Here is a 12,847-nt window from a genome sequence, read left to right on the forward strand (position 1 = left end):
TCTTCTTCTTCTTCTTCTTCTTCTTCTTCTTCTTCTGCTACCTTTTAGATTATTTGAATTCTGTAATTCTTGGAATGGATACTGTTGATGCTCCATATCCAAAACCTCTTTGTTTCTAATTATCTAACTTTCTTACAGAGAATTTCTTGCTGAGACACATAGTGTGTGCTGGTCATTTCTATATCAACTCAACATGTGCTAGTCATTTAGGAAGAGGGAACCCAACTGAAAGAAAATCCTCAGCAGATTACTTTGTGGGAATGCCTGTGACACATTAACTTGATTGATAATTGATGTAGAAAAGCCCAGCTGACTGTGGATCGTACCATTCTTGGACTTGTGGTCCTGGGTGCTATAAAAAAAATCAGGCTGAGCAAGTCATGAGAGCAAGCCAGTAAGCAGTGCCCCTCCATGGCTTCTGTATTAGTTTCTGCCACCACATCCCTGCTTTTAGTTCCTGCTTTGACTTCCTTCAGTAATAGACTTTGATATGGAAGTGAAATAAACCTTTTAATTTCCAGGTTGTTTATGGTTATGGTGTTTCATCACAGCAATAAAAATTCTAACTGAATATTCTATCGGAGCCATGAGGCTTAAGTCTTAAGGGTTTCTTCTCCAACATTTCTAGGAGGGTCAGGTTCTCATCACAAAAGGTATTACTCATTGGTTATGAAAGGTGATGTTCTCTTCTTGAATTAGAGGGAAAAATTGTTTCAACAGATCCCAATGTTCATTTTTATAGCACATTTTATATCAACACAGGATTAAACTAAAGTGCTGAGGTAGGCATCAAGAAAGGATTGTGATATACAGCCCAACTTTAGAATCTTCCAGGTCCACTCACAATTTTTGAGCCTGACCAGCAGAGATAGGATATATTGATCACCCTTTGACCACACCATCTGCCTTCTTTCTTGTGGAACACCAGACATTAAACTGTTTTCCAAAATACTAATAGAAACTGATTAGTACCTTGAACCAAATTTCTTTTCCCCCTTTTCTTATTTATTCACTTTAAATCCTGATCACCACCCCCAAACTCACTTTATGTAAACTCTAGACCTTAATCCCTCTTTGAAACACACTTTAGTTGAACAACCCTCTGTCACTGTTGTTGGAAAATATACTGCCGTACTGTGCAAAATTTACAGTAAATTCCTTGGGCTGATGCCATGAAATAGTGTTTCTTTCTCTGGATTCCCAGTTGACCTAATCTCAGGATTGTTTGGCACATTCTTCATAGATATTTCCTGGCCTCTGATTTTTAGGTCACTTCCAAAACAAGCATCCATTAATATTCATTATTAAATCACTTATTTCATTCCCCCTCTTTCTCTCTGTGTGTATGTGTGCGTGAGTGTGTGTGTGTGCGTGCATAAGTGTGTGTGTGTGTGTGTGTGTGTTTATACAGGGACATGCACACTGGTGTATACATATTGAAGGCCAGAGGTTAGCAGTAGTTTTCCATTCCTCTTTTCAAAGCACTGTGAAGTTTATGACATAAAAGTACTTATGCACTCAGTGTTTTCAAATTTTAAAAGAATGTTTAAAAATACTCATAAAAGAGTTTTAAAATCAGGCTACTAGTAAATTTTAGGCTGTAGTTTAAATTATAGACACAGATGTCAACAGTTTAGCTGCATAATAGCAATGTTAAATTGTTTCAACACTGGATAGATATTCTATAAAATTGGGTACGTAGTTTTAAATGGTTATTGCAAATAGAATTTTATGGCATTATAGAGCTAAAATTGTTCCATAATATCAATAGCCTTGATACAGGATTTTGAGGAAGTGAAGGTATTAGGATGTCCTCATCATTTTATTCATTACAGGCTGAATTGTGTCTTTCTAGCTTATAATTTGAAATGTGAATGTCCAGTACCTTAGAATGTAACTCTATCTGGAGACGCAAAGTGTCTATTTGTGTGTGTGTGTGTGTGTGTGTGTGTGTGTGTCTGTGTGTGTGTGTGTGTGTGTGTGTGTGTGTGTGTGTATGTGTAGCTGTTAATATTTATTGTCAAGTTGCTTGGGTTTAGAATGATCTAGAAAGCTCATATCTGGTCATGTTTATAAGGATGTTTACAAAACAATTTGAATGAAACAGGAAGACAAACCATGAGTCCCCTGGAATAGAGTCCTAGAATGAAATAAAAGGCATAAAAACAGGAAGACAGTTGAGTATCAGGATTCATACTTTATTTCATAGCTTTGGACAAAATGTGTTCAGTTATATCTTGATACTTTTTAATGATTTACTTATTTTATGTGCACTAGTGTTTTGCCTGCATTATGTTTTGTGAGGATGTCCAATCACTCATAGTAACTTAACTACAGACAGTTGTGAGCTGTTATATGGGTGCTGAGAATTCAACTTTGGTCCTCTGGAATAGCAGCCAATGCTCTAAACCATTGAGCTATCTCCCAGGTCCTTGTCTGGTGCTCTTGATGTATACCTTAAAGCCACAGTTATAAAAGTAACTAATAAAAAAAATGGTAACAAAAGTTGAGTTGCTGTTGTCATAAACCTGACCACATGGTTCTTAAGCTTTTAGAACTTGATTTCAGGAGGAAAGTTTTGGCCAAAACCAAGAGAAGGTCTTGAATCGGATCATAATAGGCCATTCTAATGAGGGTATGGACAGTTAGAATTTTGATAGAAAGACAATAAAGATTATGTTCACAGTTTCAGAACAGTATGACTTGAACTTGAAGCTGAATCTAAATGTAATGGATTAAGTTGGATGGCTGAAGAAATTTGAAGACAGCATAATGTCCAACTGTGGCAAGGTGTCCTAGCTGGGGTTGCTATTGCTGTGATAAAGAACTATGAGTAAAAGCAAGATGAGAGAGGAACGGGTTTATTTGGTTACACTTACACACTGTAGTTCATCATTGAGGGAAGTCATGGCAGGCACTCCAACAGGGCAGAAACCTGAAGGCAGGAGCTGATGCAGAGGCTAGGGAGAAGTGCTGCTTACTGGTTTGCTCAGCCTGTTTTCTTATATAACTGAAGACCACTAGCTCAGGTATGGCATTACCCACAATGGTCTAGGCCTTCCCTCATCAATCTTTAACTATGAAAATTCCCTACAGGAGGTCAAAAGCAAGATCTTATAGGGGCATTTTCTCAACTTTGGGTCCCTCTTCAGATGCCACAAACTAACTTGTGTCAAGTAGACATAAAACTGTCCAGCACAAATGGTATTATTACTGTGCTAAGTCTGATTATGAAAAACTAAAAATGCCTGAAAACTGTAATTTGGTTGAGAAAGTGGCCTAAGACATTTTATGTAGAGAAAGTAACTGATTGTTAAGAGATCAGTAACATCAAAGTGAAAGATCTTACTCTCCAGGAGGACAAAGGAATGGCAGCCTGAGGGCAACACTCTACTCACCAAAATCTCCAAATTTGAAAATGAAAATTCTTTCAAAGATTTGGTGGTTTGAATATGCTTGGCCCATAGGCAATGGTGCTGTTGGGAGGTGTAGCCTTACTAGATGAAATGTGTTACTTTGGGCTTTGAGACCCTCCTCCTAATGGCTTGCAAGACAGTCTTTTGTTTGCCTTTGGGACAAGACGTAGAACTCTCAGCTCCTTCAGCACCATGCCTTCCTGGATGCTGCCATCCTTTCTCCCATGATAGTAATGGTCTGAACCTCTGAAATTGTAAGCAAGACCCACTTAAGTATTTGCTTTATAAGAGTTGCCTTAGTCATGGTGCCTCTTCACAGCAATGGAAACCCTAATTAGGACAGAAGAGAACCTAAACTGTAAATTCCTCAGAAGGGGTTCTCATCTGGCAGTTAGATTTTACTATTAACTCGACAAAGCCTAGTGTCACCTGAGAAGAGAGTCTCAATGGAGTGATAAGGCAGGTCAGATTGGCTTGTTGGGTGTGTCTGAGTAGTTTGTCTTGATCGTTAATAGATGTATTAACAATAGATGTCCAGGTCACTGTGGGCAATACCATTTCCTGGTCAGGTAGTCAGAGGCTGTGGGAAGCAGATGAACTCCTTAGTGAATATGTATTGTTAACATGAACACGATCATCTCATAGCTGTCAATGCCTCAGATCCATGGGAATGCCAAGGTCTTCCCCTAGGTCCACCAAGGATGTTGCCAGTATGTGCAAAAAAGTTATCAACTTCAGCTTCTTCTTCCTGAATGACTACAGCCCAGAGTGCTGCACTTCAAAGCCACCTCTATTAAGATTAGCTAACCTGCCTCCTCCTTTAGTGTATGTAAGCCTTCTTACTTTCCAGGCTACTGGTGTGTCACACAGCCCACCAAATTCTAGCTTTTCTGTACACCTGTGTGTTGTTTCTTCATTCCCCACTGCCCCAGTCAGGCCAACCCCAAAGCTGTGCACATCACAGTAAGTGGTACCTGAAACAGGATCCTTGACTACCAGAAAGTTGAATTCATTAGGCAAGGGAACAGTCCTGTGAGAGGCATGCAAATGAATGCCAGGGACAAGCAGAATCGAGATGGGCAGTTATATGTCAGTATTTTGAAGGAGGTTTTTGAGGAACTGTAGAAGGTAAAAATGTTACAGCCTCATCAATTTTTTAGACCATGTTCAGGAGACACGTCCTGGCTTTCTAGAAGATGCAATAGTAAATTTGGCTATTTGAGAAAATGTGCTAGAAAAACTAGGCGATACTCAGTTGAAGGACAGAGAGGTATTCATCCTGTGACTAGCAGATAAAGCTAAACTTAATACTCTGACACACAGATTTAAAGCTACTGAAAACTATAAATTATCTAGTGCTGCTAATCACAGAGACTAAGAATGCTCTCAGCTTCCGTGGCCTGTAGCTGAGATTTCTAAGCTATGTTGTAACAATGTTTTATCCATGGACTTGAAAAATGCTTTTCTCTATCACTTTTTTGTTTGTTTGTTTTGTTCTGTCACTACAAAAAGTTCATTGAAACATAGAATTATGGGTTAACCTAAATGTGTGCCAGGGGAGCATGGTTTGTGTGCCTCCAGAATTAATTCTTTTACCTATTTTAAGGTGAGAATGCTTTTGTATGGACACAGAGAAGACAGCATCCTTCTCCTCCGATGCGCTTTGTTTTTATAAATATATCTATACTTCCTATCGGCTAAGGATGAAATAATTTTCGTCATAGAAGCCACGAACTCGTTGAAAAGTTCTTTTAAAAGAACTCCCCAGCCATTGAGGACCCCAGAGTGGAGGGATTTCGAACTGTTTCCCTATCTGGCGGAACACACACACAGCCCTTCAGACTTAAACTTTACAGACTCCATAGCGGAGGCCTGCGCTGCATGCTGGGAGTAGGCCGACAGAGTCTCTGGCTTACTACACTCGCTGGAGCGAGCACGGGGAGTGATGGAACACCTGATTCCAGTCCGAGGCCTTCCTAAGGCTGCCGCTACAGGGTAAGCGCTTGATCAGCAATGGCATCCCACCATTCCGGAAGCTCTCCCACCGCTGACCTTTCCGATCCCCGCGTGGACGCGCTGACGTCATAAGCGGCGCGACCGGCAGGCGGCGCGTTTGATTTGCACCAGGCCCGATTATGGCCATAGGCTCAGGCCGGAGCGCAGCCCTGCCTATGTGGTCTCCCCGGCCGGCCGGGCCCTGAGCCGCCAAGGCATGTGGGCACTCGCGGGACGGGCTCTCGTGCCATGGGCCGCCGGGGCCGCGCGCTTGCTGCCTCCGTGCCCCCGGCACGCGGCTGCCTCGGAGTCCAGGGCCGCCTGCCGGCTCTTCAGCGCGGCCGAGCTCAAGGTGACCGGCTCACCTCAGGAAGGTGCAGGGCTTCCGCACGTGCACGGTGGGCGAGCCCCTCGCTGCTCGCCGGTGTGGGATGGGCTGTGTGCTTCTCCTGCACCAGCTCCCTGGCCGCTAGTTCTTCAGTTTGGGACTGGTGTAGGTCATGAGCAGGAGTTACTGCTAAAAAAATTCCGAGAAGCTGCTCCTTTGCAGCATCGATTTTCCTGAAGTTTTAGTTAACGTTTCTTGGGTAACTCGCTTGACTTGCATCCGATTCTGCTGTAGCATCATTGCTGCATTGAGCTAGTTATCAAATTTCGAAGATTGAGCGATGAAAAGGCGTGGGGCTTTTTAGTCCCATGCAAGGGACTTGTGGTTAGAAATAATGGATTTGTACTCGTCACAATTCAAGGTTTTTGAAAGTCGTGCGATTCTGCATCACTTTGAACTGAATTGGGTGACGGGGGGGGGGGGTGTTACAATGAAGCTTTTATACAGTTTTGTTTGAATAATTCCTCTATACCTTTACCTGCCTTATACTGAGTCACAAATAGAAAGCTAAAACAAATGTTACCGTCATTACAGTTTCATCAACTGAAATGTCAACTCGGGGTGGGGGCGGAATCCCTAGGAATCACACACCCTTGACTGTTTTGCTTGGACACCAGTTTCCAGCAGTATGTGATGTGTCTAAGAGAGTTTGCTTGATAAGACATTCTTAAGACGATTAAAGAGTTATGTATGACTTTTGTTCTCCATTCATGAAAGTAAATTTGCATTTAGCTCAATATGTGAAGTATTAAAAAGTTTTTTTTTATATTTAGCTTTGTTTATGGAACTGATATATTTGGTAAGTCTCTTGTAGTTTTTTTTCTTTGTGGTAAGGCTTAGTCATTCAGTTTTATTAGGGAGAAGGGAGTTTAAAAACTGCAATAAATGAAGCTGTCCATAGACTGAAAGAACTTTCTTTGAATTTGTAATTTGTTTTATGGAAATTTTATACCCTTAACTGATATTCCCTTCCCTTCTTAGGAGAAACCTGACATGTCTAGCTTTCCTGTTGAAGATATTAGAAATTTCAGTATCATTGCACATGTGGATCATGGCAAAAGTACGTTAGCTGACAGGCTCCTGGAACTAACAGGTATTTTTATCTTTTATGCTTGTGACTACCTAGAGTTATTGGGAATATAGCTTTACCACAATATCTTCCCTTTTGGTATTTCATCTTTAATGTTTTCTGTTAATTGTTTAATGGTTTTGGTTTTAAAGCCCAGAAAAATTAGTGAATGCTTCTATTTCTAGGAACAATTGATAAGACAAAGAAAAATAAGCAGGTTCTTGATAAATTACAAGTGGAACGAGAAAGAGGAATCACTGTGAAGGCGCAGACAGCATCTCTGTTTTACAGCTTTGGAGGAAAGCAGTACCTTTTAAATCTCATTGACACACCAGTAAGTTTCATATTGTCTCTGCAAAGATTGCTAGTTAATCTTTTTAGTATTGCAATCGAAATTCTTTCATGGGGGGGGGCTAAATTTTGCACAACTATCATTGATTTCTTTTTTGTTGTCTTGTTTTTATGCTAATATAACTTGTTTTCAATGTTTTCACAAAAAAACACATTTTATTTATTTTTGTCATATCAATAGACTAGTTATAATATCTATTCCTTTAAAATATATAGCTAATACTTAAAGGTACCCATGTTTGCTTTTTAGGGCCATGTTGATTTTAGTTATGAAGTGTCCAGGTCACTGTCTGCGTGCCAAGGTGTTTTACTGGTGGTCGATGCAAATGAGGTAAGAGCCCGCATTATATGTGATCTGACATGCCCAACTGGTTGTTTCATAAAGATTTTAAAATACATTTTGGAAATACAACTTTACATTTGAATACAGATTTATTGTATTACTTACCCTAAATCTAATTTAATATTGTTAAATGGACGTGCTGACTCACTCTGCTTAGTTTGACTATTTCTTTAGTAGTGGTAATGTTGGTTTTGAACCCTAAAACACAAATGGTACAGAAATGTAGGAAGTGGTATGATTCAGATTTCTACAGCTATATAGAAATCTGTAAAATACCTGTAAAGGCAAGTTTATTTGGGTCACAGTTTTGAAGATTGTAGTCTATGACTCATTGGCCTCATTGCCTTTGTCTTGTAGCAAAGCAGCACAATGTAGTGGTGATGCTTACACATGGGGTTGGTGGGCTAAACTACTCACTGCTCAGGAAGCACAGTGAGGAAGGCGTAGGTCTTACAGTCCCTGCAAGGCATGGCTCCGGCAGGTAGATGGCATATTGTGTCATTTTATTAGCATGATCTAAAATCTCAGTTTGATGAAGATATATGGCAAGCATTGAACTAGTAAGTTTGTGGTACATTTAGTGTCAAAACACTCACCTTGGTCTCTCTTGTCTTGGTGTTTCCAGGGTATTCAAGCTCAAACTGTAGCGAACTTCTTTCTTGCTTTTGAAGCACAGTTGTCAGTAATTCCAGTTATAAACAAGGTAATCAAAATGAGACACCAATGCTATTACTTAATTTACCTTCTAAAGATATCTAGTGTTTAACTGTAAAGTATAGCACTTTATATATATATATATATATATATATATATATATATATATATATATATAATATCAGGGACCTGTAGTTACTATTCATTCAGATTATCGGTGGGATTTACCTCTGAATTTCATGTGATATGATTGCAGGTCAAATATTCCTTGCATAGAGTTGAAATGGTTTGTCTGAACTGCATGGGCTGAGAAAAAGCCATTCCTGTAGGGAAGGGGTACAAGGCAGATAAAGAGGTGCCAGTCACAACTGCTCTGGAGAAGAGGGGCTCAGAGCTAAGACTCAGTACAGTCTGTGAAACAGGTCAAAATAACTTAACACACATAAGTCTGTCCAGTAGTGTAAAGTTAAGATCTTAATTTAAAAATTCAAATTGCATTAAGTTGCATTTCTTGATATCACTGCCAAGTGGAAAATATGGCTAAATAGCTTGATATCTGACCTTACCTTAAAAATCTGTTCTCATGGTCTTAATTGGTATACTCTGTTCTGCTTACATTATTTTTTCTTTGTCTCTTTGGTTGCTTGATTTTTTTTTTTTTTTTTTTTTTTTTTGTAGTCGTGGTTACTAAAATCATGTTGATGGTATACAGATTATTTTAAATATTTTTGAAAAAGTCATAGAGAGGTCAGTTAGGTTAAACCATAAACTGTTGATCTCCAAGTACTATTACTATGGACTACTTTTATTTTTACTATGCTCACTAAATAATTTTGTTTAAAGATCGATCTGAAGAATGCTGATCCTGAAAGGGTTGGAAAGCAGATTGAGAAAGTGTTTGATATCCCTAGTGAGGAGTGTATTAAGGTAAATACTTTTTCTTAAAGGTGATTGTCTTAGTTGTCCTATTGCTTTGATGAAATACCATGACCAGAGTAACTTGGGTAGGAAATGGCTTATTTGGCTTATACTTCCATTTAGCCATCACTGATGGAAGTCAGGGTAGGAACCTAGAAGCAGGAGATGGAGCAGAGGCCATGGAGGTGTGCTGCATATTGGGTTGCCCCTAATGGCTCACTCAGCCTGCTTTCTTATAGAATCTGGGACCACTAACCCAGGCGTGGTACCACCTACAATGGGCAGGGTCCTCTCCCATCAAACACTAATTAAGAAAATGCTATACACTCATGTCTACAACCTGATCTTTCTCAGCTGAGATTACCATCTCAAATGACTATCTGTCAAGTTGACATAAAACTAGGCAGCACAACTATTGATGATTCTTTGGAAAATCTCAGGAGATTGACTTACCTGAAATTTCATAGTGTTTGTTCCCTTGCACTCTTAACACTTTTTTAGTTTTAGAGTGCTTATTATATTAGATTCAGGTGAGAAAACTCTCCTAAATACTGTGAGAATATACAGAATTGTTGCTGTATTACTTTTAAGTGAACTAAGGCTTAAATATTTAATCACTTGCCTAAGATCACAGATTTAGCCTATGTCAGGACTAAAACAAAGCCTTGAAACTTGAAACTCACTTTAGCATTAATTCTTACTTTGTTTTGTTTTTTTTTTTAAGAATCTATTTACTTAATTTTACCTATGTGTATAATTACCAAAGCACCAAAACTGTGCAGCATATACAGTTGCCCAAGGAGTACAGATGTGGGAGTTGGATCCCATCTAACTGGAGGTTCAGGAGGTATGAGATTTCTGCTGTGGGTGCTAGACCAGAATCCTGGTGTGCTCTAAGAGGAAGCAAGTGCTCTCAACCTCTGCTTCATCTCTCCAGCCCTTAGCATCACTCTCACAAGTTATTTTGTCTATGTAGAATTTTTGTCTTTGAAAAGCTGGTATTTTTGGACTTGATAGGTATTTAGCTAGAGTGATGCATTCTATTAAAAGCTATTTTACTCATTAAAAAATGTTTTAATTCTTATTCCATTGCTTTTTGCACACACTACACTAAGAATACTCTTGTACTTTACTCCTGGAACTATATTGCCATGAACACCTAACGATGGAAAGATAGCCTTAATCTTTTTCTGTGTTCATACAAATGAGTAAGAGAATTCTTCCTCCTGATCGTAAATGAGGAGGCCCCAGGAAGGACAAGTGCAGCCTTAAATCTCAATTCTTTGGTTTCTACACACTTTCAGATTTCTGCGAAACTTGGAACCAACGTTGACAGTGTGCTTCAGGCTGTCATTGAACGAATACCTCCGTAAGCATTTTGCTATTACACTATTCACTCATGTCTAACAGTTTAAAGTAGATTTAGAGTTTAATAATTTATAGACATTTATACTGTACTAGTTTAGATTAATAGACCATCAACTTGATATGTCAATTTAAACTAATGAATATGGCAAGCAATCCTGCAGTAGGTTGGGATACAGTTTTGCATTTAATAATGTAAAGAAGTCAAGTTCAATATAATAAGATAGGAAAAGGCAAGGGTGGTGGCACTGTCCAATAGCCATGGTATAAGACTGAAGTACATTGGCATTTGTCTGCTTCATAATGAGTATACATCCATAAATTTCAAAATGTAAAACTGATGGCTGAATTTAATATATTTTATAGAAGTTGTTGCTTTGACTTTTGAGTAATTTCTTTTCAAAATTAAAAATATTTCTTCGGTTGAAAAATAGGCATTTATCTTTTTTTTTTTTTTACTTTTTTTTTTTTTTTTTTTTTTTTTTTATAATAGTCCAAAAGTACATCGTGAAAACCCACTGAAAGCTTTGGTATTTGATTCCACCTTTGACCAGTACAGAGGTGTGATAGCCAATATAGCACTGTTTGATGGAGTGGTTTCCAAGGGAGATAGAATTATATCTGCACATACTAAAAAAACATATGAAGTCAATGAAGTAGGCATTTTGAATCCTAATGAACAGCCAACTCATAAATTGTAAGTAATTTGTTTAATATATGTAATAAATTTACATGTTTCTCTCAGTATGTTCAGAATGATCATAATGTAGAATTAAGAAAACTGATGATCTATGCAAATATACATCCAGATACTTAAAAGGATCTTTTGTGTGCTTAGTGATCTAAATGATTATTTAGTGATCTTAGTGATTATTAGTGATAACAGACTTGGTCCTGTTAAATTGATAGAACAATTAAATACTAGTTAGGGCTCCTCAACTATTATCCAGTAGATTTTTGTTCCTTTTACATTTAATCTCATCACAACTAAATTTTGCAGTATAAGGTGCTATAAACTGTTTAAAAAAAACATTCTTTTCTTCCCCTTGGAATTTAGGGTTAAACCTAGATTAATTAAAATTTATTTTAATTAATATTTAATTTCAATATTTAAAGCATATTGAGTTAGTTGTGAAACAGCTGCTGAGTGGCTACTGATACTGAGAAGATGACATCAGGCACTTAGTTTATGTTTGTCAGGTTGTCTCTGAAAGCGAAGGTGTCAAATATTCTGAGTACATGGATCATATTCCAGTTTCGTGCTGTGTCTAGAAAGCCTCATGTGAATCACCACATTTTGAGTCAGTTCATTTTAATGTTATTATTATTGAGTATTTCTAAATTAAGTCTGTGTGTTGTAATATATGCATTGTATTATACATATACATATGTATACATATATGTGTTTATGTAATATGCATGTTATATATACACACATATATAGTAGTAGAGATATTGAACATTAATTATTGCATCTTCATTGAATGTTCTTCTTGCAACCTACATGCACATGAGTTTGTCACTATTGTTACTATTTGTTACTATTTGTTACTCTTGTTTTTTTTAACTAAACTAAAACTGAATTCTTGGAATATGTTCTTTTCATGTGAAAATCAGTTGTATAATAGACTTGTTACATATTTATATTTTTTCAGTTTGGTTAAATATTTATCTTTTTTCCCCTTAATGAGCTTATGTCACATAATAACAGACATGACAGTCTCCTGAATTTTTCTCCAGTGTACCAGTTTTATAGTATACCAGTGTACCAGTTTTATAGTATACCAGTGTACCAATTTTATAGTATACCAGTGTACCAGTTTTATAGTATACCAGTGTACCAGTTTTACAGGAACTAGTGTGTAGTTTGTAGAAGGTTTAGGTCTGTGTAGAGACTATGAGCAATGGATGAGACGCGCACGCTGCTGGTTCCCTGCTGAGCTTAGAGGTTGAAGATTGTATGTGGCCCTTACTGTTTGGGAAGGTGTGAGTTTCCTAGGGAGGCAGAACTGTGAGTGTGCACTTGACAACAGAAAAGCAGTGAATATTTGCATATACTGATTTTATTTAGATATGCAGGCCAGGTGGGCTTTCTGACTGCTGGGATGAAAGATGTCACTGAAGCACAAATAGGAGACACATTATACTTACATAATCATCCAGTGGAGCCCTTGCCTGGGTTTAAATCAGCGAAGCCAATGGTATTTGCAGGTGAGAAGCTCACAAATTGAAGACAGGGGGCCAAAATATTTTTTAATTAAAAATGTTTCTGTGGTGAAAATAAATGTACAAGATAATATACATTATTACAGATCTGTTTGTAACATACATATATATATATATATATA

General features: G+C 38.0%; 2 protein-coding genes across 6 annotated transcripts in view; one reads left to right on the forward strand and one right to left on the reverse strand.

The window, feature by feature from the left end:
• Positions 1 to 6,118, reverse strand: part of Yipf7 (Yip1 domain family member 7) — a 32,845-nt gene extending 26,727 nt beyond the window's left edge. The window contains exon 1 of the mRNA XM_031342565.1: positions 5,777 to 6,118. The gene's annotated coding sequence lies outside the window, so the exon portion shown is untranslated. The remainder of the gene's footprint in view (positions 1 to 5,776) is intronic.
• The window catches only part of Guf1 (GUF1 homolog, GTPase), a 15,298-nt gene continuing 7,703 nt past the window's right edge, over positions 5,253 to 12,847 (forward strand). The window contains exons 1-9 of one of the 5 annotated variants that reach the window (XM_031342559.1): positions 5,253 to 5,411; positions 6,781 to 6,892; positions 7,054 to 7,202; positions 7,470 to 7,550; positions 8,188 to 8,265; positions 9,060 to 9,143; positions 10,439 to 10,503; positions 10,993 to 11,196; positions 12,571 to 12,710. In XM_031342559.1, coding sequence (XP_031198419.1) covers positions 6,793 to 6,892; positions 7,054 to 7,202; positions 7,470 to 7,550; positions 8,188 to 8,265; positions 9,060 to 9,143; positions 10,439 to 10,503; positions 10,993 to 11,196; positions 12,571 to 12,710 — 901 coding nt within the window. In that variant the 5' untranslated portion in view covers positions 5,253 to 5,411; positions 6,781 to 6,792. Of the gene's footprint in view, positions 5,412 to 5,506; positions 5,810 to 6,577; positions 6,599 to 6,780; positions 6,893 to 7,053; positions 7,203 to 7,469; positions 7,551 to 8,187; positions 8,266 to 9,059; positions 9,144 to 10,438; positions 10,504 to 10,992; positions 11,197 to 12,570; positions 12,711 to 12,847 lie in introns of those variants that run through there. The other 4 variants (XM_031342556.1, XM_031342558.1, XM_031342557.1 and 1 more) reach the window with 4 other exon arrangements.

Source organism: Mastomys coucha, unplaced genomic scaffold (genome assembly GCF_008632895.1).
Source record: "Mastomys coucha isolate ucsf_1 unplaced genomic scaffold, UCSF_Mcou_1 pScaffold22, whole genome shotgun sequence".
Lineage (NCBI taxonomy): Eukaryota > Metazoa > Chordata > Mammalia > Rodentia > Muridae > Mastomys > Mastomys coucha.